Source organism: Siphateles boraxobius, unplaced genomic scaffold (genome assembly GCF_051911475.1).
Source record: "Siphateles boraxobius isolate OS27281-9 unplaced genomic scaffold, OSU_SipBor_1 41, whole genome shotgun sequence".
Classification (NCBI taxonomy): Eukaryota; Metazoa; Chordata; class Actinopteri; order Cypriniformes; family Leuciscidae; genus Siphateles; species Siphateles boraxobius.
The window spans coordinates 42,720,581-42,747,232 of record NW_027509042.1 but is presented as its reverse complement, the minus strand read 5'-3'; the positions used below and the strand labels follow the sequence as shown (position 1 = coordinate 42,747,232).

The 26,652-nt window shown below is 37.4% G+C and overlaps 2 protein-coding genes across 2 annotated transcripts; one reads left to right on the top strand and one right to left on the bottom strand.

Moving 5' to 3' along the window:
* The first annotated feature begins 1,608 nt into the window (after nucleotides 1-1,608).
* Nucleotides 1,609-12,256, top strand: rad54l (RAD54 like). Its single transcript, XM_077199811.1, has 18 exons — nucleotides 1,609-1,915; nucleotides 2,074-2,154; nucleotides 2,496-2,600; nucleotides 2,753-2,813; nucleotides 2,916-3,051; nucleotides 3,159-3,228; nucleotides 4,068-4,356; nucleotides 4,812-4,936; nucleotides 5,679-5,829; nucleotides 5,967-6,093; nucleotides 6,498-6,572; nucleotides 6,723-6,853; nucleotides 6,960-7,070; nucleotides 9,067-9,190; nucleotides 9,365-9,443; nucleotides 9,786-9,965; nucleotides 10,082-10,245; nucleotides 11,843-12,256. Exons 1-18 carry the CDS (start codon nucleotides 1,913-1,915, stop codon nucleotides 12,042-12,044), a joined length of 2,214 nt encoding a protein of 737 aa, XP_077055926.1. The 5' UTR covers nucleotides 1,609-1,912; the 3' UTR covers nucleotides 12,045-12,256.
* lrrc41 (leucine rich repeat containing 41) lies at nucleotides 10,365-26,450 on the bottom strand. The gene is made up of 10 exons (XM_077199812.1): nucleotides 25,773-26,450; nucleotides 25,545-25,631; nucleotides 25,223-25,293; nucleotides 23,557-24,250; nucleotides 22,063-22,290; nucleotides 21,125-21,271; nucleotides 13,534-13,632; nucleotides 13,077-13,205; nucleotides 12,629-12,701; nucleotides 10,365-12,551 (listed from the first exon to the last, which is right to left on the bottom strand). Exons 1-10 carry the CDS (start codon nucleotides 25,858-25,860, stop codon nucleotides 12,332-12,334), a joined length of 1,836 nt encoding a protein of 611 aa, XP_077055927.1. The 5' UTR covers nucleotides 25,861-26,450; the 3' UTR covers nucleotides 10,365-12,331.
* Between the last annotated feature and the right edge of the window lie 202 nt (nucleotides 26,451-26,652).

Sequence of the window (26,652 nt, the reverse complement as noted above, 5' to 3'; positions counted from 1 at the left end):
TGTTTTGGCCTTGTTTGTATCTGCATTTCTGTTTTTGACTCATAGATCATAGATCTAACAGATTATCTTCTATTTTTCCCAGCATTTGAAAGATGTCAGATTGGACAAAGCTTTAATGTTCTTCACAATAATCGGAGATGTTTTGGTCAGTTTTTTTGAGTTTTGTTCCTCTGAGATCCGAGGAAAACCCGTGTTTTACAGTCTTGAACTGCTCATCCTGTTTCCCAGCAGCGCAGTCCATTCTTTTCCTTAAGGATGACATCATTTTCCCTTTGGATGCTATGCATCCCCTGCTTTATTTAAGGGAAATTATTGCTATTGTTTGATGTATTTATTGTAGTGTTTTGTGTACATGTTATCATAATTATATTTTTATTATTTATAAAGTGTATATACCTGGAATTTATTGCTCAGATTTTTATACAGATGATGCATTTAAAGAGAAATATACATTTTACCCTTGTGTCATACGCGTTTCATTTAGTGTTTTGCTTTGCACCAACATTTACATTCCAGATTTTCGCTGAACTTTGTTTTCCGCAGTCAGTGTCAGTTTGACCTCTGACCCCTGTATAATCACCGCGACTGCGCCATCTAGTGGACAGGCAGTGGAAGTTCAATACAAATCTGCTCAAAACATTCAGAGTAACCTTGCGGTTAGAAGCAGCGTTGGGAAGTTTTACTCTAAAAAGTAATTAAGTAGCTACTGATTACTTCTTCAACAGTGTAATTAGATAACTGTTCTCTCTAAAAAAAGTATTGCTACACTTATTACTAATTAATAAAGAAGTCCCATATCAATCATGATGAACAATAGCCTACAACTAGATATGAAACTGCTCTTTTTAATCTTTTTTTAAATAAATAATATGATTTTTTTTAAATAATATGAAATTGCATTAATTATTCTTGAACTGATCAGGGAGAGGTTTACATTAAAATGTAGTCTATATGTTATCGTTAGACGTAAAAGTTTGATGTTAAATCCACTATTGTGTTATATATAATTGTTTATATATAAATGCAATTACATCAGAATTAAATAACAGAAAAATTAAGACTAATCCCTTACTTTACTTTTTCAAACTATAATTAAATTACAGTATTCAAATATTAAGTAATGCATTACACCCAGCACTGGTTAGAAGTTAGCAAGAATAGAATACATAGATGCATATTAAGCAAATCAATTAAAGTAAAAATAAGCACATGACCTACAATGCATAAGCCTACATTCATAATGATTTTTTTTTAATATTAAAGAAGTTGTTATCAACAACAACAACAAAAACTTAATATTGAGTAAAATACAACCACCAAGACATTATAACTCTATACATTTCCATTTTTATGCCATTGAGACGAATAGTCTCTGAAGAGTAATGACAAATCCTATCATGTAGCCTAATAGAAAATTATAATAATTTAAATATTTATTAAATGTTTTTATATGATCTTAAAATAAATATAAAAAGTACACATTTATATTATACCTATTTGTTTAAATTAACTGATATATTAATATACATCTACGTTTTATATTTTCGTTCTCTTTCTGTCGCAGCGGTATTTATTTTCGAAACGCATGTCAAGCGAAGTTTGTTCCTTCCCGTTTGCCGTAGAGTGTGAAGTGTGCACAGTGCGCGGGACTCTCAAACATGCCATTATTTAACATCAACAACAACGACGACGACTTAATTTTCCGTTCTAATTAATATGCCAGGGTTAATATCTTATTAAATACGATATTCGTTGTTAGTTTAAAGCGATGGTCTGGGAATTTCTTTAAACGGATTAGTTATTTATTTAGTGCCTGAGGCGGATCACCTCAGAAAAAAAAAAACTTGAGAAAAAGAAAATGCATATTTATTTGAATGTATTTATTTAAGTTGGATTAAATTCCTGATTCAGAATGGTAGGTTGCTATATTCATCTTTTAATTTGATGTCGATTCATGTATGTTTAGATACTGTGATCTTTTACATGTTTAGTGTATGTTCTTGTTCTGTTTGTTGTTATTGATTCGTGTTCCGATAATTCAGTTAAATCTACTTCTATTATTAATAACCGCAGAGGAGAAGTCTAGCACCCAGTCAGATGGCCAAAAGGAAACAAGGGCCAGATTCAGATGATGAGGACTGGGAGCCTGACATCGTGAGTGGGACACAATTAAAGCTCTTGATTGAATGAGGATGTGATTGACTTTCTCTCTCTCACACAGACACACACACACACACACACACACACACACACACACACACACACACACACCACAATTATATGTTCATAGAATTCTAAAATGTATATTTTTTTCTATTTACCCTTTTTAATGTATGCATGTATATGTGTGTATGTTATTTATATATATGTATTTTTGTTTGTTTGTGTGTTCTAGATTCACTGTAAACATTAGAAATGCTTTGGCAATACATTGTAACAATTGTCATGCCAATAAAGCACACTTTGTACTGAATTGACTGTTGTCACTCCCACAGGTGTCACAGAGTAAGAGAGGGTGTATAGAAACATACATCTCTCCCTTCAGAAAACCCCTGACGCCGCTCACCAACACACCCGTCTGCGCAGATGGCAATGAGCATGTGAGTTGTTTTTAAAATTAAATACAGAGAGACATTCACTTAGACTTGTCTGTATGCGAACACATTGAAAATCAAACAAATAAAAAAAACTCCTTTCAAAATGGTAAAAAACTGACCTAAAATTGCAATAAATAACTGATTTTTTTTTACAGGAAGCCTTCATTCGTAAGATCTTATCAAAGCCGTTTAAAGTTCCCATTCAAAATTATACAGGTAAGTCTGTACTCATAGCTTGTTTATGTATTTTTTATCAAGTAATTAGTGTGATGATAAGCGAGTTTAGAGGTTCAGAGGGTCTTGTGTTGCTCTGATCAGGCCCGTTGGGTCTGCGGGCTCTGGGACTGAAGCGGGCCGGTGTGAGGAAAGCCCTACACGACCCGTTTGAAGACGGAGCTCTGGTTCTGTACGAGCCGCCGGCCATCAGCGCTCATGAGCTCATCAAAGCAGACAAGTCAGTCAAATCTGTTGATTATCAATCATATCTTTATTTCAGATTATCAGTCTTATTTTGCAGCTCCTCACCAATCACATGATCGACTTTGATTGATTGTTTTGCAGGGAGAAGTTACCAGTGCATGTGGTTGTAGATCCAGTGCTCACTAAAGTGCTCCGGCCCCATCAGCGAGAGGTATGATTTGCTATATAGAAGAATATAGGGGTTCAGTGAGTGGACGGTTACAGAATAACCTCAAAAGGTCTAAAATATCAGTCATATATCTTCACTATAATTATAACCAGGGCTTGACATTAACACCTGTCAAATGCGGGTGTATTTCAGCAGTGGCTTGTAACGCAGTCACTCCTACTTGCCACTTTGGTGGGTTGAATTTTATATATAATATTTTCAATTGCATTCTTTTAAAAAGGCATCCGAAGTGCAATGCAATGTTGTCAAAAATATTGGATTTTTCTTAACGTATCGATGCTGAAATATCTGTAAAGCTTCCAATACTAATTTTCCACAGAATAGATACATGATACAATCGGCACTTTCTCTCTCATCTCTCTGATAGCGAGTGACACACAAACCCTCTTCCTCTCACTCACTCGTTTCATTTGCTCCGGATCAATATTGTTGCTGTTACAGGGCTTGAATCTCGCCGTGTTATTGGGCATATTGCTCATAATTGTACTCATTCCTGCAGATTTTGTGCTCAGACCCAAAGTGTGTGAACATAAAGCCGCCTCTCAGCACTGAATTGAGTTCTTTTTCGCTGCTTATTGGGCTTAAATAGTCAAATACACACAAAATAATGTCAAAAGCCGGTCTTGGTGAGTGATAGCAGCTGACAAATTTTGAGATAATAAACATGTATGTATGGCAGTGGAAATGCTGAGTGGCTAGTAACTTTTGAAAACCACTAGCCACAGAGACTGGTATAGTTAATGTCAGGCCTTGATTATAAATCTTTATCCCATATTTTTGGGAAAGACCTTTGAGATAATCCCTATAATTGTCTTCCGTAGGGTGTGAAGTTCCTGTGGGACTGTGTGACAGGAAGGCGGATTGAAAACTCGTACGGCTGTATAATGGCGGATGAGATGGGGCTGGGAAAGACTCTGCAGTGCATCACTCTCATGTGGACTTTACTTAAACAGAGTCCTGATTTCAAACCTGAGATCGACAAGGTCATCGTAGTGTCCCCTTCCAGCCTCGTGCGAAACTGGTACAATGAAGTGGGCAAATGGCTGGGTGGACGCGTGCAGCCTGTCGCTATCGATGGCGGCTCCAAAGAGGAGATCGATCGCAAACTTGGTATTCTTCTCATTCTTTTGTTCCAACAGGAGTTATTTATAGGCTTTAAGACAAGACCATTTCACTTGAGATGCAAAACTGATCAAGAAGACTTTCCTGAGAATATGTCTTGAATTCATTGTTTCTCGTACTCCATTGTTTTATGATTTTATGCAAGAGCACCTAAAAACTTGCACCTAGAACTAGAAAAAACTGTTTGCCAGAAACTTACATTTCCTATGCACATTTATCATGTTTTATTTTTTTTTACTGGAAAACGAGACAAAAATACCTATTAGAATTTTGTTTAGCTTGTTTCTTGTTATAAAATGTGTGTGTGTTAAATGTTTAATTTGAGTAATTTGGCTATTAAAAACCCCATATTGTCTGGTCACTGTACTTCATCTTCTGTTTTGAATGACTCTGTTATTCAGCTTCTTCACTACATGTTCATGTCATCACATGTGTTCTTTCAGAGAACTTCATCTCCCAGCATGGCATAAGAGTGCCGACTCCAATTTTAATAATATCCTATGAAACATTCCGCCTCCACACTGAAGTCCTGCACAAAGGCAAAGTTGGGCTGGTTATCTGTGACGAGGTAAGTGTACAATAATCGTTTTTAAAAAGTACCTAATAATAAAACGATTTGTAGAAAGCTTGAAAATATTAGGGAATTTAATAAATAAAGTAAAAGGTAAGATATATATATATATGTAAATCATGGAAGTTATCAAGGGTCTCAAGTGAATACCATTAAAAAATAATGATACTTTGATTCAGCAAAGATGCTTTAAATTGATCAAAAGTGAAAGTAAACACATTTATGATGTTACAAAATGTTCTATTTCAAATAAATGCTGTAGGAAAATATACAAAAACTTATCATGGTTTACACAAAAATAAACTCTTTTCAACATTAATAATAATGTTTTTTGAGAACCAAGTCGGCATATTATTAGAATGATTAACATATTAACGTAGACAGCATTTATTTTATTATGTAATAATTTTTCATAATACCGTTTTTACTGTATTTTTGTTAAGGTAAAAGCGGCTTTGATGAGAATAAAAGCCTCTTCACACCAAGAGCGATAAATATAAATATAACAATTAAGATATAGTTCTAAAAATCATTTTAAAAGAATAGCAGAGTTCACACCACAACCATAACAATATGGCACAGAGAAACAATGTCATTGGAATTACTGTTTCCTGCTGATGAACTATAGAAACCTTAAGATTTAATTTTTATTTTTTAATCGTACTGACCCCAAACTTTTTGAACGTAGTGTATCATGGGGTTTCCATTCCGTATGACCGTACCCGTGTTGTTTGTTTAGGGTCACAGGCTGAAAAACTCAGACAATCAGACGTACCAGGCGCTGAACTCTATGAACGCTCAGAGGAGAGTGCTGATATCTGGAACTCCCATTCAGAACGACTTACTGGAATATTTCAGCTTGGTGCACTTCGTGAATACTGGTATCCTTGGTAAGAGACTTTTGATCATTCCAGTTGTACATGATCCTGTGGAGAACTTTACTCAATCAGTATTTATCGTGTTTGCTTCAATAATCGTCCCTCTCTCTTCTGTGTGTGTGTGTTTCTTCAATCGTCTCTTCTCTCAGGCACAGCTCAGGAGTTTAAGAAACGATTTGAGATCCCGATCCTAAAGGGTCGTGACGCTGACGCCAGTGATAAAGACAGAGCTGCCGGAGAGGAGAAACTCCAGCAACTCATCAGCATTGTGAACAGGTGAGCATGAGAGAAATCACTCTCTAAATTTTAAATTTTAAATTTTCAGACCTTAAAATGTAAGAGAAAAATGTATAAAAAAAAAATTCAATACCATAAAAAAAAAACTTTGATTCACGAAATGCTTTAAATTGATCAAAAGTGAAAGTAATGCTGTAGGAAAAATATTTTAAAAAAATGATCATGGTTTACACAAAAATAAACTCTTTTCAACATTAATAATAATGTTTCTTGAGAACCAAGTCAGCATATTATTAGAATATCAATATATTAACGTAGACAGCATTTATTTTATTATTTCATAATAATATTGTTTTTACATTGTAAACAGGTGAGCATGAGAGAAAACACTCTATCACACCATTCAAATCATTTCAATTTAACATTGTGTTTGTTTTGTTAAGGTGTTTGATTCGAAGAACCTCAGATATTCTCTCCAAGTATCTGCCTGTGAAGATTGAACAAGTTGTCTGCTGCAAGTAAGAGATCAGTTGATATTCCCTACTGTCTGTAATAGCAATGCTCAAAATAACATGTATAACAATATCAAGTGTTTAATACAGGGATCAGTAACCTCATGCATGTGTGCCATCATTAGCACTTAAACAGTAATTGTTTGTTTTTTTCAGTCTTACTCCTCTCCAGAAAGAGCTGTACAAGTTATTCCTGAAGCAGTCCAAACCTGTAGAGAGTCTGCAGACCGGCAAGATCACGGTGTCCTCTCTGTCGTCCATCACCTCGCTTAAGAAGCTCTGCAACCGTGAGTGTGGACCTCTTTACCTGTGACGTAATCGGCCCTTTTTTCTTTTCTGACAAAGTTATTGTTACATTAAAACTGCAAAAAATGTTTTTGTTCTCTCTGTTAGATCCTGCCTTGATTTATGAGAAGTGTCTGGCCGGAGAAGAGGGTTTTGATGGAGCATTAGACCTCTTCCCACAAACGTACTCAACTAAAGCAGTAGAACCACAGCTCTCAGGTCAGTTCTGGCTTACACTGCCGTCCAAAAGTTGTTGTTTTTGTTTAAAAAAACAAAAAGTTACACTTAGAATGTTACAAAAAAGTTTCGAATAAATGCTGTTTTTAAACTTTGTTCAGAATCCTGAAAAAAATTCTACAAAAATCTGAATCAGCAACTGTTTACAGCATTGATAATAATCATAAATGTTTCAAGTGTTGGAATTTCTGAAGGATCATGTGACACTAAAGACTGGAGTAATGATGCTGGAAATTCAGATTTGATCAGGAATAAATTACGTTTTAAAATATATTCGGTAACACTTTACAATAAGGTTCATTACTTAACTACATTAGTTAGCGACTAACTAATAATGAACTGCACGTATCGTATACAGCATTTATTAATCTTTGTTAATGTTCATTTCAACATTTTCTTATACTTTATTAAAATCTTGTTAACATTAGTTAATGCACTGTGAATTTACATGAACAGCTGTATTTGTATTAACTAACATTAACAAAGATTAACAAATACTGTAATAAATGTATTGCTCATTGTTAGTTCATGTTAGTTAACACATTAACTATCTTACTAATGAACCTTATGTAAAGTGTTACCATATATTCGAATAGAATATTTCTGTTTATCAAATTAATGCAACCTTGTTAAACGTGAGACTTCAAAAAAGTCTTAATGACCCTAAACTCTGGTAATATTTAACGAGTGTCAGAAATAAAATGAAAAAAAATATGTTGACAATATTTGTGCTCAGCAACTAACATTTGTGGCATTTCTTTTTTAACCCTCATAACTGCATTTTTCTGAACCATGTAAAATCAAATCCCTTTTATTTTTAACATCAATTTAATCTGTTATTTAAAATATTAAAATTATTCTGAATCTATATAATTAAATCAATCAATATCAAATAAAACGAAATGTAAAATTACATTGTAAAAGCCTTGATTGGGTATATTTTAAATTGGCCAAAACCCATAATGTGTGGCATTTAAAGGTACAATATGCAGGAATTTTCGCCACCAGGGTTCGCTAACCTCTTACAATAACAAAGGCGTATAATGATGACGTATACAGTATTCCACATTAAGCGTAAGTATGGATTAAGCGTAAGTATGGCGCGATTGCTAGACGTATACCAGCGCCACACGCAACGCGAGTCCTGCGGATAAAGGAATAAGGACATTTCATTCTACCGAACTACACGCAAGTGCTGAATTAATACTCACACAGGTCAGTTTATTAGACGAATTAAACTTGAGGTAACGCAGCGCTGTTTCACTTGCTCTAACAGTTACACTATCACACTAAACAGCATTTGAGTGTTGAATGTTGTTAGTTAGGTTGTGTGTTGGCTGTATGATACTAAGTACGTTAAGCTAGATCAACATTAGAATAACATACAGATCATATTCTAATATTTCATCATGTTGAAATAAATAACATTGCTTAGTTTTATGTACATTTGCTCTCCTGTCTAATAAAGTACATGAAACACATCGCGTCTCTGTCAAGTCGAAGTTAGTCGCGGACTTGGAGCTCTCGGCATCTCGAAAGATGCTGATCTTCGTTTTAGTCCTCTTTTTGTCTCAAAGTCTGCTCGCCATGTTCCATAATGTTTGAACAAAACAACAACAGCGTGAGCATCTTGCTAGGCATAACGGCAATAACCCGGTTGTCCACGTCTGTCGCCATGGTTACTAACGCAGTGCGAGCGCAAACCTGTCGGAAACCGAGGCTAACACGGATATGACGTCATTGACTGGCGACTCCTCACCCCTGCTCACACGTCCCGTTTCCTTGGTTAAAATCGCAATTTTCTCACAATTTACAAATAGTTGGAAACATTTGGGATATTGTAAGTAATCAACAAAACAAAATATATAACATTGGCCTAGTGGTTTTTGGATATTTTACTGCAAAAATCCTACATATTGTACCTTTAAGCCCTGATTTATTAACGTGTGACCGTGATCTATTACTGCCTTGTTTTCAGGGAAGATGCTGGTACTGGATTATATCCTGGCGATGACCAGAACAACAACAAGTGATAAAGTGGTTCTGGTCTCTAACTACACACAGACTTTGGACCTTTTTGAAAAGCTGTGTCGAACCCGAAGGTGAGGATTTCAGATAATATAAATCCGACATCAGTGTAGAGCGCAAGCGGCCTTGATCTGGAAGTTTTTTTCCCATCTGCCTCCCTATAGATGTACACAACATTATCTACACTTTTTAGCCATGAACCATTCAGAATTATGATGGTTTAATAATATATTTTTCTTCATGAATAGATACCTTTATGTTAGACTGGATGGGACAATGTCCATCAAGAAGAGAGCAAAGGTTGTGGAGAGATTCAACACCCCCTCTGTAAGTGTGTTTTACATTTCATACTCGGTGTTCAACCTATCATTTGAAGTCTAATTAGTTTTATTTTAGTAAGTACTATTACCGTTAATAAAAAAAATGTTATGACCTCTTCTTAGTAAATACATAAATATATATACATTTCATTTTGTGGTTTTCTTTTTTTAAATCACTATTTAGGTTTATTTTTATTTCAGTTTTAGATTTTTGGTATAATTTTAATTTTCGGTTAGAAATTGTAGTGCTTCAACTTCAAGTAGAAATGTTGCCTTGTATGCTAACTGAAATAAGTTTGCTTTTCATCTAATATTTATAGTTTATTTTACTTTAATTCCTCTCTTCCAGAATCCCGAGTTCATCTTCATGCTGAGCAGCAAGGCTGGAGGCTGTGGGCTGAATCTGATTGGTGCAAATCGCCTGGTCATGTTCGACCCTGACTGGAATCCAGCCAATGACGAGCAGGCGATGGCCAGAGTGTGGCGAGATGGACAGAAGAAGACCTGCTTCATCTACAGACTGCTGTCGGTGAGTTGAGAAATGTTTTCCCAACTAAATGGCTAAAAAATATGTCTCTTGTACAAGATGCTCATCATTTAAAAGTGGATCATTAGCCAGCTTGTTTCTTTTCCCCTCTCTGTTAGACTGGAACGATAGAGGAAAAGATCTTACAGAGACAGGCTCATAAGAAAGCTTTGAGTAGTTGTGTAGTGGATGAGGAACAAGATGTGGAAAGACATTTCTCTCTTGGAGAGCTGCGAGAACTCTTCTCACTCAACGAGAAGACAGTCAGCGACACACATGACAGGTAAAACGCTTCATTACCGGCGTTCTCACCTTTGTAGAAGTGTGGATTTAGCACCTACTAGCATAAAGAACAAATATAGACAGACTGTGCATAGATATCGGTTTAAGGCTCAAACTTCATTCGATACAAAAACATTCTTGATTTTAATGTTGTTCATATATTATACAAAGGAGGATGCAATTTTTCTTAAATATCTACACGAATGCAAATGTGGCATTGATTTTACCACAATTTTATATCTCTCTGTTGAACTTTTTTTTATTTAAAACATTATTTATAAAGGTAATGCACTGATATAAAAAATGTTAGCAAATTAAGTGGGCTAACCAACCCTACACAAAAATGCCTCAGGATGTATGCCACTATAAAAAGTTTGGGAACCACTGCCACTAATTACTACTTTAAAATTGTAATTTGATTACATTACTGATTACTGCATGTAAAAAGTAATCTGATTACTAATTACTTTACTTTCAAGTTACTGTGAAAACCTATTAAAACTACGAGAATACACTACAAAGTGAAACTCAGTTCTTTCCGTAACTTAATATTGACTAAAAAATATTACAGAAATATGAAAACAGCAACTTGACTAAAAGATTCAACGCATTTCTAGAAAATTCCTAACATAAACCTGCCTAACAATGAAAACTTTAAATGTCTACAGTATGTCTTATCTACATTCCTTGCTGCGTGTAACATGCACCATCGTGTGTCATCGTGAGCAAGTCTCTAAATGACTATGATTTCAGTCGACAAGGGCAGCATTTCCTCCCGATCCTGAACAAAAATCCAATTTAGCTTGTTTAGACGAGGTAGCAGCGCTCTCGTCTCGGGCCTGGGTAACGTTATCCTCCTTGGCGACGAGTTTGAATGTATTCTGTTCAAGTGCTTCAACAAATTGCTGGTTGAGTTAATAGTGGTAGAGAGTTATTTAGAAATTACACACAGTTTGCATTTAACAGTTATATTGTTTTTACGCTCAATGAAATCAAAATAAAGTTTATATTTCCACTTGAAGAAACAACTACACGCTCGTCTGCGTCCATTTTAGCAGCACGCGTTCTCCGGTAATTAATTAAAGCGCATGCTCATTAACTGACGCAGCCGCGCCAAACGCGATTAGAAATGCATTTTACTTAATATTTTTTCTTAACAATACATTTGTAACGCAAGTAACTTAATTTTATTGACATCAGTAATGAGTAATGAGTTAAATGTTACATTACTGCGTTATTACGAAAAGTAATTATAATACAGTAACGCAGAATTACTTTGTAATGCGTTATACCCAACTCTGCTCATGACACATTAGCAACACAGCTAAAAGTTCCTAATGTATTGGACCTTTTATTGAAATTAGCCTACTTTTAAGACCCTTAAGAACTGTGTTTGAGTTGAGAGGTGCCACACAAAAGTAGTGTTTGTACGTTTTTTTGTAAATCCACTGTGCGCCCCTAGGGTTGCCGAAACTGCATACTTTAATTTATTTAGTCAAAAAACAATGCAGCATTAATGGTTGAGGGTATCTCAAAATGCATTTCTAATAAGATTATCAAAGGAGGCATTTGTATTTAAATCCCTTTTTGTCTGTCAGGTTTCGCTGTCGGCGCTGTATAAACAATCGTCAGGTGCGTCCTCCTCCAGACGATGCGGACTGCACCAGTGATCTGTCCAACTGGCAGCACTGTTCAGATAAAAGAGGCCTGAGGGACCCGGTGCTGCAGGCATCCTGGGACGCTGCCGTCTCCTTCGTCTTTCACCAGCGCTCGCATGAGGACCAGAGAGGAGTCGTCTGACCATCATGAATAAACACAGCAGATCATACAGGCTGAACACTGCAACTGATATCAGCTGATCTGGGAACCGTAGGAGAGCAGCTTTCTGCCGTTCAATCGATAGTACACTGTAATTAATTCTCTTCCTTATACTTTTTATTTATTCTGTGCATTTATAAACAAATTCAATGTTTGTCCCTATCAGCGTCATTAAACGTGAACTATATGCTTTATGCTGGTCGTTTCTGCATGATTTTGTTCCCCACACGGAAAAGCAAACGTCTTTCAAAAGGCAGCTGAAGTGTTTGTCACATCACACTGATGTGATCTGCCATGGTGGACCTGGAGTCCCAGTCATCCGTTAATATGTTACAGTACGGGATGATCTTTCGCAGGGCTTGACCTTTGACCTCAGGGTCACGATCCAGTGGATTAAAGCGCAGGTCTAGTGTCAGTCGCTGAACTGGCCGGCATGTTTCCAGCAGCTGTGCAAACTCCAGAAGTTCAGCAGGAAGAATGAAGTTTGAGCTGTTATGAAAGAACACATTATGGTTATTGTGTAAACAAACATGTATGGAAGATGCATGCAACAAAACCAGGATTACCTAAGGTCTAATTTTGTGATTTTGCTGGGACGGCATCCTGAGAATAAGTTGGCTATCTCCAGGACACCTGAAGCTGGAAAAAAACAAGTTTGGTCATATTTTTTCCCCAATTATTTCACAGAACACAAAATTGTTAACTTTTCTTAGACAATCTTGTTGCTCACACAAAGATGTACAGTACATTAGACTGATCCTTCAGAAATCATTCTAATATGCTGATTTGCTGCTTAAGAAACATTTCCCATTATTAGCAATGTTATAAACCGTTGTGCGACTTCAGATTTTTGTGGAAACTGATACATTTTTCAGGATTCTTTGATGAATAGAATCTTTTGTAACATTCCAAATCTCTTAACTGTCACTTTTTTTCTAATCAATTTAAAGCCTCCTTGCTGAATAAAAGCATTGATTAACAATAATAGCCCCACTACAGAGCGAGTTGTCTTACCCAGTCGGTTCTGGGCCAGCGTCAGGCTCTGGAGGGACGAGACCCGTTTCAGCGCTTCTACAAACGGCAGCAGAAAGTCCTTCTTTACGGTACACTTATCCAGCAGCCTACAGTCTTTCAAGGACAGCTCTGAGATTCAATCAACAGTACAAACATTAGGCATTCATTACAAGACTCAGGCTAGCTTTGTTATGAATACAAGAAGTGCTGCACGATGTGGAACTTCAGTATCTTTCACTCATAAAAGAAAACAATCCAAGTAATTAGTTTTTAGAAAAATATAAAAAGGCTTTATTCTTTCATGGCTTAGATTTCAACAGCACATGGTCATGGTCACATGGTTAAAATCTAAGCCATAAAAATGATAAAGGCTTTTTATATTTTTCTAAAAACTAATTTCTCGAGTGCCTTGGATTGTTTTTTCTTATGAGCTTTTTTTTAATGCATTATGCTGTACCTTCCAACACAGGATATTCCAGGAAATGAAGAATCTCCTGGTGATGGTCCGATAGGTTCACGTCTTCCAGGTTTAATACTTTGAGTAAAGGATTAGATTCTATGAGGGGAAAAAGAGACATGTATCATGTTAACATATGAATCCACTGTGTTTGTACGAAACAAAACTAGTTTGTAGCTTAATAGCATTTAGTCTGGAAAAATCATTTAGTAATGCAACACTGAAATGATTCATTTTCAAACATTACAAGTCCAACTTAAGGAGTTGCTAGAATCAGGTAAGGCAAGTATTTCTACATTATTAAACTGCTACGACATTTTTTCACCATTACCTCAGAAATACATGTGTTTGGCCTCTGCTTTTGTGAAAAAGAAGTACGCTTAATTGTATTGAATGTGCACTTGTAGTGTACTTTAATTTTTAAGAGTATATTCCTGTAAAAGAACTACTATAAAATCAATGAAATAAAAGGCCACGTTTAAGCAACTAAGTATGCGTTTAAAAAATGCACTTTGTTTTACTTTAAAGGACATTTTAAATCATGTTTGAAGTTATTTTTTCTCGTGCTTAAAAGCACACTTATTTTAATGTGTTGACAAACACAGTAAAGTACTTGATTGTAATTTTAATTAGTGTTTATTGATATAGGACACACAAGACTACACTGGTTAACATGAACAGTGAAAACACTTCTACACAATTCAGATTCATCTTAGTTCATGTTAATTTTGACATTTACTAAAAAAAAAATTTATCAAAAGTTGTATCTGTTAATATTAGTTTTATATTTATTTCATAGTTAATAGGGGAGACCACACCGTTTGTTAAGTTAAAGCAAACATAATTTATTAAACATTAATTTATACGATGAAATCATAATTTAGATCAATAAATGTAACAAGTCAGTAAATGAGAAACGAAATAAAACTAATCAAAAGTGTGTTGCAGATCAGTAAAGTGTAGACTATGTGTAATGCATACAAAGCAAAAAGAAGTGGGATGATGCTGCTGCCACCAGCATGGAGACCCGAGCAATGCCGAGCCGCGCAGCACAGAGCAGACCAAACAACCGACAGGAGATGTTTTTAAATAGTCCCTCCAATCAGCTGTTATCGGATGGACCTAAAACAAACAGCTCCCCCTTCAGACTGGGAGGAGAGAAACGGCCCAAACATAATACTATCCATGGTGGAGTGAGCACACCCCACACGGCAAAGCCGGGCGTGACATCACTCCCCCCACAAAACAGAGACCCATGTGGGACTCTGTAAAACTACATTCTACTCACTACCATTTCCCATAAACAATACTAAAAACAAAAACTATACCCAAAAAACAATAAAATGTCTAAACCATTACCCTTTTTAACCAGTATCCCGAAAGACTAAGGTTAGATTAAACCAAACTCTCGACCCCATTCATCCACCCCTTTAATACAACAGCCACTACAAAAAATTAACCCATACTCACCTCCCATAACCCCCCCCCCCACCCCCCCTCCTTCCCACCCAGCAAATCCTGGCGCCTGGATAGCAATTTAAGAATGGAAAGACCGGAGGCAAGAGAGAAGAACTAGAGACTGGAGAAGAGATAGGCACCCCTTAACAGTCATCAAGAGCCCGTGACAAAGCATCAGCCATGACGTTCTCAGACCCCTTGATGTGTCTAATAGATAGATTATAAGGCTGTAGAAAAAGAGCCCAGCGCATAAGGCGCTGGTTAGTATTTTGAAGAGAAGAGAGGAAAGTCAGAGGATTGTGATCAGAAAAGACCACCACAGGGTGTAACCCACCACCAACATACACATCAAAATGTTGGAGTGCCCAAATAAGGGCCAGGGCCTCTTTTTCGATGGTTGAATAGTTAAATTGGTGACAATTAAATTTCCGAGAAAAATAGGAAACTGGTCTATCTATCCCATTTTCATCCTTTTGAAGGAGAACGGCACCTGCCCCTACCTGGCTGGCATCTACTTGCAGCTGGAAGGGCTCCTCCAACCTAGGAGCAGCCAAGACAGGTGCAGAACTCAGGAGAGACTTGGCGTTTTCGAATGCGTGTTGGCAATCAGCAGTCCAATTGAATTTAACTGAACCCTTCAACAGGTTAGTTAGTGGGGCAACGACAGATGAAAAATTACAGCAAAAATTCCTGTAATAACCTATCATTCCAAGGAAGCGCATCAATTCTTTCTTAGTGACAGGACGTGGGAATTTGTCAATGGCCAGGACTTTCGCTCTCACAGGCCGAACGTTCCCTTGTCCGACCACCTTTCCCAGATACACCACTGTAGCCTGAGCAAACTCACACTTTGCTAAGTTAACAGTGAGATTTGCAGCCGCAAAACGTTCAAATAATGAACGTATGCGAGCCAGGTGGATCGTCCAAGTGTCTGAATAACAGACCACATCATCAATATACACAGCGCACCCCTCCAGTCCCACAACGACTCGATTCATGAGCCGCTGGAAACTAGAAGGGGCGTTGCGCAACCCAAAAGCCATTCTCGTATAAGAGTAGAGACCCGACGGCGTAACAAAAGCAGAGATCTCTTGTGCCCTAGGAGTAAGAGGAACCTGGTAATAACCTTTAAGCAAGTCAAATTTGCTCACATAACGAGCCGCACCGACTTGATCAACACAATCTTCTATCCTAGGCAATGGATACGAGTCTGGTTTTGTTACACTATTCACTTTTCTGTAATCCGTACAAAATCTGTACGTATGATCAGGTTTTTTGACTAACAAACAGGGCGAAGCCCAGCTAGAGTATGACTGTACGGCAAGACCATTTTCCAAAAGATATTGGACACTATCATCCAGACTTTTACGCTTATCAGGACCAGTGCGGTAAAACCTCTGACGTATTGGCTTTGCATCACCGACTTCTATGTCATGCTCGATTAAAGTTGTGCAGGTCGGAGTATCCAACGTCTCTGAATTATTTAGACGAGCATGCAGCATGGAATCGTCAGGGCCCTGCACATCATCCTCTAACTCTGGAGAGGCTACCGACGTGCTTGCCACAACTAAGACAGACGATTCACCCTTACAACTAGGTGACCGTGACGATACATAATATGGCTTAAGTAAATTGATATGACATAACTGTGTCGCCCGCCTACGGTCAGGCGTAGCAACCACATAATTAGTCTCTGACACTTGACGAACCACACTGTAAGGCCCTGAATACTTTGCCCCAAAAGGAGAACCAGGTATAGGCAACAATGCCACAACCTGATCCCCTGGACTAAAGACACGAGCTTCTGCTTTACGGTCATAATTTTGCTTCATTTTTCTTTGGGCATCAGTCAAATTTTCGGTTGCCATTTTACATGCCAAAAGTAACCTGCGGCGGAAACCATACACATAACTGGACAAACTCTTGGGTGGTTCATCTGAATCCAGATCACTTGACAACACAGACAATGGGGTACGAACCTTGTGACCAAATACCAGTTCATTGGGACTAAAACCTGTGCTTTCTTGCACAACAGCTCTAGCCGCCAACAAAAGCCATGGTAATCCATCCTCCCACTCCCGTTTCATCTCTATGCAATATGCACGCAAAAGAGACTTAAGAGTGGCGTGGAATCGCTCCAAAACCCCCTGACTTTGCGCATGGTACGCGCTACTCAAGTTATGCTGGATACGCAGCTGTTTCAAGGCTGCTGCGAACGTTTTTGATGTAAAATTTGAACCACGATCACTTTGAATGACTTTAGGAAGTCCAAATATTGAAATAAACTGCGACAATGATTTCACCACAGACCTTGTCGTAATGGTCCTCAGAGCATACGCAGCAGGATAGCGAGTCGTTTGGCACATGATGGTAAACAAATAAACACAGCCTGATTTTGACTGGGGTAAGGGGCCCACACAATCAATGATCACATGCTCGAAAGGCTTACCAACAGATGGAATGGGCTGTAAAGGCGCAGGCTTAATGACAGCATTTTGCTTACCTGCCACCTGACAGACATGGCAAGTTTGAACAAACCGTGAAACGTCCTTCTTTATCCGTGGCCAGTAGCAATGTTGTAACAGTTGATTATATGTTTTCCTTACCCCAAAATGACCCGCTGTTTCCCCATGAGCTGTTTTTAGTGCCACATCACGAAACTTTTCAGGCATCACCACCTGCAAAATTTGATCTCTCACATCATTTCCCACAGTAGGTGACCACCTTCTTAGCAACAAACCATCCTTCACAAGATAACAGCGATCTAAATTGTCATCTACAGCCAACTCAAAGTATTTCTTTAAGCTTGGATCACTCTTTTGAGCCTCAGCAATGTCAAAACGAGACAAAGGTACTGGTAACTGCGGAATAAATACCTGAGCAGACGTGTACTTGGATACATCAGACGAGTTTACATCCTGCTTATTCGCCATAGCGCGCGTCACAGCGCACGCTGTAAAAACATCTGGAAAATCTTTTTGACAACTATCTGACTCATCCAATAAAGAAGCTCCAATCTTAACCACAGGAGGTGGTGAGACCTGATTAGGAAAAACACGATCATGAGCAAAATTATTACCCACAATCAGATCAACTCCCTCTATAGGTAAAGAAGGACGCACCGCAATGGTTACATCCCCATTCACAAAACCAGAAAACAATTGAATTTTGTGCAGCGGCACTGGAAATGACTGAAGACCAATTCCCTGTATTAAAACACAATTTCCTGTATCAGATTCAGACGAGAAAGGCAAGACAGATTGACAAATGAAACTTTCTGATGCACCCGTATCACGCAGAATTTTCACTGGAACGCGACGTGCGTCTCCAACCAATGCCACAAAACCCTCCGTAACAAACGGTGCATAATCCGTTATCATAGATGCAGAAAATTCAAACTCATCACTCTGTACATTACCTTTATCAACTGACGCAGTACATTGTGCACGATCCAATGTCTTTTCTGGAATTTTCTTACCTTTACTCCCTGAGCGCACACCGGGAACAGATGAGGTACAGAGACCAATTTTTCCTCCATCAACCTTCCCCCGATTTCGCTCCAATAACACTGGGCAATTTTTTTTCCAATGATTTTTCCCAAAACAGTAATTACAGTCGGTTTTAATATCGAAATCTGATGGTTTACCACGTGCACTTGAATTTGAAAACACAGATGTGTCCGTATTAACACGACTATAGCGACGTTCTCTGTAATTAATGTTAGGACGCGGACAAAAATCACGAGCTGGAGTCTTGTGTATGAGAGAAAAATTATCAGCAAGAACAGCAGCATCTGCTGCTGTTTTCACGTGATGTTCGCTAATATAAGTAGCTATGCGATCAGGCAATGTGTTCTTAAGCTGTTCCAATATTATAATATCACACAACTCATCAAAAGAATCAACCTCTTCAGCTGTAAGCCAACGATGAAAAAAACTGGTTAATTCACCAGCCCATTCAGCGTAAGTCTGCTTGTCTGACTTTTTCCATGATCGAAAACGCTGTCTATAAGCCTCGGGAATTAACTCATAACACTTTAAGACAGCTGTCTTAACGGATCGATAGACCCTCTTTTCAGAAGACGGTAAAGCCACAAATGCCTTCTGAGCACGGCCAATTAACGTAGTTTGTAACAATACAATTTTATCCTCATCACTCCATTTTTGCTCAGTAGCAATATTCTCAAATAACGAAAAAAACACATCTGGATCGTGCTCATTAAATTTAGGCAGGAACTTGATCATACCGGCCAGACCAGATTGCTGCGATTTGCCAAGTTTACCTTCAGCTACTAATTGCAGCCTAGTACGCTCAATCTCACGTTCCTGCTCTAAATTTTTAAGCCTTTCCCATTCCAACTCACGATCCTTGTCTTTCTGTGCAGCTTCTAACCTTTTAAGGTCCATTTCGTTATCAAGCCTTCTTTGAGACAACTCATCATCTAATTTTTTCCTTGCTAATTCTTGTTCCAATTCCAATATTTTTTTTTTTTCTTGCAAATCATGTTGTAGTTTTAACATTTCGACTTGCTGTTCAAATGTTAATATACTGGATTTTGGCTGTGGGTCCACAAACAAACTCGGAGTGGGCTCACTATCTGAACTCGACTCTCCCTGACCATAGCGCTCCGGCAATTTCTCGTCAGGTAACACGTTATTGTCAATCAAACACGCACGAATAAAGTCAAACAGCTCATGCTTCTTAGCTCCCCTCGGCAATGTTACATCAATTTTATAGTGCTTAGCCACACTATGCAATTGTTTCATTTTCAACGCCGCAAGCAAGACCACTGAAGGAGCAACCAAAAACGCCTCAAGTGTACTCATTATTACAACTTAAATTACGAGTCACCCATCACAATCAAACCAGGCTATGGTCTATAAACACCCAACAGCAATAAATCCAGTCAAATAATCAAAACTAAACCTCAACGTCTTTCGGGTTACTAAACAATTCCAACCACACAAATTACATCGGGTGAAGCGGAATGCAGCTCATGTTACAGGACAACAACGGAGTTTCCCCCTAAACATTTTCCCCCCTACTATTCTAACCTATCTTCACACTAAGTCCAAGAACAAGGCTCATTTACTCACCAATACCGATGGAATCGTACTGTCCCGACAAAAGTCAATTCAGCCGGTGCTCCACGGCGGTGCCCTCGTTCAGACTTCAGTGACCAGCAACCTAAACCCACAACGCCTAAGCGCACTAATTGGGGATAAAACAGGCTCCGTAAACTGTCATCCTGCAACACAAGTAGACATACAAACACTCTTCGCCACTCAAACTCAACAAACAAACTATGGTTGGCAAAAATTGCTCTAAACTGCGCAAATAACCTACTCCCAACTTTTTTCACAACCAAAGAACTAACTTTTAGCGATCAACCTAATAAAGTAACATTAAATTCATTAACTGAACACCCGATGCGGAACTCCCCAACAAACAATCACAACGCACGCGTGCCAGCTGATTAGACTACTATCAGCTGATCACCGGTACGTGTCATTCACAAAATGTGAACCAATGACGTAGCACTACCCACGCAACCCAGCCTACACAATATTGCGAATTATAGTAGTCTACTTACAATTCGGGATCCAAATGGTTAGACGAGCCCCCATATGTCACGACTACCTGGCTCACAGTAGCAATGACATAGGGGAGACCACACCGTTTGTTAAGTTAAAGCAAACATAATTTATTAAACATTAATTTATACGATGAAATCATAATTTAGATCAATAAATGTAACAAGTCAGTAAATGAGAAACGAAATAAAACTAATCAAAAGTGTGTTGCAGATCAGTAAAGTGTAGACTATGTGTAATGCATACAAAGCAAAAAGAAGTGGGATGATGCTGCTGCCACCAGCATGGAGACCCGAGCAATGCCGAGCCGCGCAGCACAGAGCAGACCAAACAACCGACAGGAGATGTTTTTAAATAGTCCCTCCAATCAGCTGTTATCGGATGGACCTAAAACAAACAGCTCCCCCTTCAGACTGGGAGGAGAGAAACGGCCCAAACATAATACTATCCATGGTGGAGTGAGCACACCCCACACGGCAAAGCCGGGCGTGACATGCATGTTAATATTTCACACGAGTGACAGAAGGAAGTCGAGGTACCTGCTAATGTGTGGAAGAAGCGTGGAGACAGGTGTATTCCTGTGAGATGAAGGCTGGTGAGTTTGGGAGCCCACGTCAGCGCCGGAAGAAAACACTTGACTGTCATCGGACCAGTGGCTTTGACCGACAGCTTCTCCAGGCACAGCTCTGTGAATCACAGATATAAACACTATATCATCAATCTCAAACTTATATCATTATTGATGAATGATAGACCAAATTAAACACATATCTTCAGTTACTATCGGTTAAGAGTGATGACACTGTCAGTGTTATTTTAATATAATTGAGATCAGTTTTTAAATTTACATTAAAATTTTAGTTAAAGTTTTTTGTCCTTTTTAATAGTTTTTAAAAATATGTCTATATAGTACCCCACCCCACCCCCCCCTTTCCATTAGTTTGAATTATTTTAGTAAATCAAATTATACTAAATAAAAATGAGAAATCGCGCCTAGCAATTAAATGAAAACTTGTGTGTATATATATATATATTTTTTTTCTTTTATTATTATTATTATTTTTTTATTATTATTATTATTTAAGTTAACATTTATTTAATTTCAAGTCCCAAAAGTTTATTTTCATGGTTTTAGTTTTAAATAATAACCCTGCAAGCGTGATCATTTATTTTGTAAAAAATTCTAGGCAAAAAATTATATAAAAGCCTTTGATCAGATTTAGGGAGAAAAAAACTGCCTTTTCAATAGCAAATCATATGTGGCCAAATCTGAGTGTTTTTTGGATTGTTGTTGTTGGTTTTTTGGATTTCAAATTTCTTTCTTCTGCCATCCATGCCATTGATTTTATATAATATCTACTCCACCTCTAGGTTGTTGGCTACAAGTTAACATCAGCTAGCGATGTTCAATCTATCTATTCATGTAAACTGGAGCATATCAACATCATTAGAATTCACATGGATTAGTCTGACTCACCTTTGCTTTGAGTGAAAGGCGTGCGCTGCCTGCGTGTGTTTCTGTCGGCAGGAGGGCATATCTCCAGAGAAAGGCTCAGCAGAGTCGGACACGCTCTCAGCACGCTGATCAAGTGTGTGTGACCGCAAACGTGACTCATACTGAGATCTGTGAGAGAGCAGCCGGGGTTCAGGAACAAGCGTCTGAGAGACTCCACCAACACTGACATCTCCTCCTCATGAATGAGCCCTGCACAGACAAACACAGAGCGACTGCTTTACTTCACACCATCCGGCATTCAGAGATGCCCATATTAGGGCCAGACTACGGCAAAAGAGAAAAGAAAAATATATATAAATATACAGTGACAAAGCAGACATCACAGCATTTATTTCCATCCAGATGTGCATCAATATTTGCTCAAGATCTTGTAATGTCAATGCAAGAGTCCAGCACTCTGTAAAGTCTCCTCCAGCACATCCCAAACACTTTCAATGAGTTTAAGCTCTGGACTCAGACGGGCATCAATTCATGTGTGAAAGTGATTCATGTTTCCTCCCTAATATTCTTTCACAGTTTGATCCTGATGAATCTTGACTGGAATATGGCCATGATGTGTCTTCTTACATGGTTGTTTAAGAAATGAAAAGCTACACACTCCATCAATTATCGTTAGAAGAACTTTGCCAAACATATAACATGCTAGAAACATAATAATCACTGCAATAACTGGTGGTGGTTGAGGAGATCCCGCCTTCTGCGTATAGTGCTTTGAGTGCCGAGAAAAGCGCTATATAAATGTAGCGAATTATCATTATTAATAATGATTCAATCATAGACTCTTTAGGATTTGCCTCTTTAAATCCAAGCAGTTTTTTTGACTAGAAGTGTATTTAAAAGTTTGGGGAGAGTAGGATTATTAAATGCTTTTGAAAGAAGTCTCTTCTGCTCACCAAGGGTGCGTTTATTTGATCAAAAAATTATTTGATCAAAAACACAACAAACAAAAAAAACAGTAAAAATTTGAATGAATTGGTTTCTATTTGAATATATTTTAAACTATAATTTATTCTTGTGATCAAAGCTGAATTTTCAGCATCATTACTCCAGTCTTCAATGTCACATGATCCTTCAGAAATCAGTATAATATGATGATTTGCTGCTGAAGAAACATTTCTGATTATTATCAATGTTGAAAACAGTTGTGCTGCTTAATATAGTATTTGTGGAAACCGTGATACATTTTCCCCAAGATTCTTAGATGAAAAGAAAGTTAAAAACAGCATTTATTTGAAATGGATATCTTTTGTAAAATTATAAATGTCTTCACTGTCACTTTTGATAAAGTTAATGCATTTTTGCGGAATAAAATAATTTCTTAAACAAAAAACCTTAATGACCTCAAACATTTGAGCAGTAGTGTATATATATATATATATTTCCACCTGACTAGTCTATATGTGTAGACGTTTAGGAAAAACTAGATATCATATTTAAGTATCAGCATGTACTTACAGTCACTGTGAAGATGTAGTGTGTGAAGACACAACCATGTAGGCAGGATATGTGACACGGTGGTCAGGATTTCACATTTGGACACTTCAAAATCCAGCGAGTGGATCTGAGCTTGAGGGCAGTGGTCAGCAGGGCTGCTAAAGGACGAAAACTCGCGGCACAAAACCTCTGGATTTTCCTCCACGTCTAAAGCGAGACGTTTGGCTGCGGGTTCCTCCAGCTCTCCATCATCTTCTACTGAACAATGGCCGTAAGCGTGGGGCGTCTCTGGTGACACCGAGGACCCCTGAGGACCCCTGTGCCTGGACATGAGCCAGCGCAGAAAAGATGAATCTGGGTTTCTTCTCAGAACCACTTCTCTGACAGACCCGTGGTCCAGGAGCCGGTGGAGGATAAACAACACGTGTTTCCGCCCGTGTTTGAATAGAGCGTTGGCATCCAGTAATCTGAGGGACGTCACTCCCGTTTCAAGGCTGCTCAGGATGGGCCGCAGGTCACCGGACGCGAGCCTGCAGATGTTTTTGGTTGAGGTGTTTAGAGAGAGGACTCTGACGTGCTTCACGGTCATGGAGAGGATGGAGGAATCGCTGAGGTTGGAAAGGTACGGTCCTCCTCGTCTGACCTGGGTGAACATGACCATGTGAAAGAGCCTTTCCAAACATCGCTGCTTCCAGTCCTGAGTGAGCGGTGCTGACTGGAAAACAGAGAATCAGATTTCAGGTTTAGTGCACTTGCTCATAACACGGGTCTCATGGGGACCAAGGTTTCAATAAAATCAAATTAAAAGGTCTATATAAGAAATTCCTTTTTTTTTTTTGGTAGTTTGTGCTAAAACAAATAAATAAATAAAAATCTTTATTGGTCATATAAGTTGCACTTATAAGGAACTTGACTTGCTAGTTTGCTCTAAGAACTCAGAAAATGTATTAAAGGAAACTTCAAAAATATTATAAAAAGGTCCACATACAGATTTTGACTTTCAGTCAAAAATCCACAATAAAATAAAATTAAAATAAAAGAATAAATAAATAAAAAGTTTATTGGCCATGTAAGTTGCACTTGGTAGTTTGCTCAAAAAAATAATAATAAAATAATACACAATAAAATAAAATAAAAATGTCTACATAAGGAATTTTACTTTGTATTTTATTTTGTGTATTGTTTTATTTTTATTCTGGATTTGTAGAGCAAACTACAATTTATTGCCCATTTACATTGCACTTATGAGGAATTTGACTTGGTAGGTTGCTCTAAAAACTCAAGAATACATATACATTATACATATATTATACACAGAAATATATATATATATATATATATATATATATATAATACACATAAATATATATATATATATATTATACACAGAAATATATATATATATATATATATATATATATAATACACAGAAATATATATATATATTATACACAGAAATATATATATATATATATGTATATATATATATATATATATGTATATATATATATATATATATTATACACAGAAATATATATATATATATATATATATATATATATAAAAGGTAAAAAAGGTTGTAAAAAAGGTTTAATGGCCATGTAAGTTATACTTATAAGGAACTTGACATCACACATGATGACAGCCAGGATTTAATACAGCAGAGATGATCATATGAAGAACAAACCTTCGATCTCCAGCGCCACGTCTGATTCAGATCTCTCCATATTGTTGCCCAAATTACAGAGGTGGAGATTCCTGAAATGAGCATCAGGTTTTAGCATTAAATCTAACACCATAACTTTATTTCATTAACATGGCCTGTATTTGAACATTTGAATTCAAAGGAATCATATACTTTACTAATATATATATATATATATATATATATATATATATAGATATATATATATATATATATAGATATATAAGAGAACACATCAGATGCACTTCATTCATATGCATGTATGTATGTATGCATGCATGCATGCATTAATGAATTATTGTACCTTTAGTGGCAGCAGCAGTTTCAATCCTGTCCAGATAGTAAATGTTTAGATGTGGCAGTAAGTCCTTCAGGAGAGAGACAGGCAGATCTAGATCAAGAAAAATAGAAACAATATTATAAATGTCAAACTTGTCACGTCCTTTAAATTACATAAATTACATATGAAGTATTGAATTGAATAGGGATTGACAAATAAATAATTGATGCTAATGCTATAAGTAAGACTCACTCAAAACCTTTCTTTCTAAAAGATTAATGTTTTGAGCAACTTTCACGATGCACATTTGCACCAACGAACTTCCATCTGAAACTCCCATTTTTGCACAAAGATTGTTTTCTTACAACCGAGCGCGTGCTCGAAACAATTCTACTGTTGTGCTTCCGTGATGTGTTTCGGAAATAAACATGTATTGGAAGGAAATCTGGGACTGAAGGCTGTTGTTCCTCCAGGGGTCGCTCGGCTGCTCACAAATCGGAATTTTTCATTAAACTGCATTTAATCTTAATCTTTCCCGCCGCTTATTTGTGATATTTGTACACTTCAAAGTATAATCTTTCAAATTGACGCATTCAAATAATTGATAGCTGATATGCAAATGTAAAGTCGCTGCCATAATTATAATTTTTAAAAAATCTTCTTTAGTAATCACACACGACTGCGATTGGCCCGAACTGCCTAGAGCTGAGCAAAGTAGCAGTTTCCACGTGACAACATATTTTTTATTTAGTTTAAATACTGAATATTATTATAACAATTTACATCTGAATTTAATCTTTATATCCCTCAAATTAAAAACTCCCAGTAAAGACACATTTGGGCTGCTAAGTCCCGCCACTTAAAACAGCGCAATTTCATGCAAAATTCCATTCTACTCGCTCAAATTCTACGCAAAGAACACATCGACTCCTAACTTCCGGGTGCTGCTGTAGCCAATGAAACGCGCTGTATGAAACACGTGGTGCGGGTCCCGCCCAGTACAGCACTCCAGCTCATAAAAGCTTCTTCAAACGCAATAAATCACTATTTACATAAAAACAAAAAAGTTGTATGTTTTTCATTAAAATTGTCCCATTAAATGTCCCTTTGATTAAGCATAGCACCCTTTCTA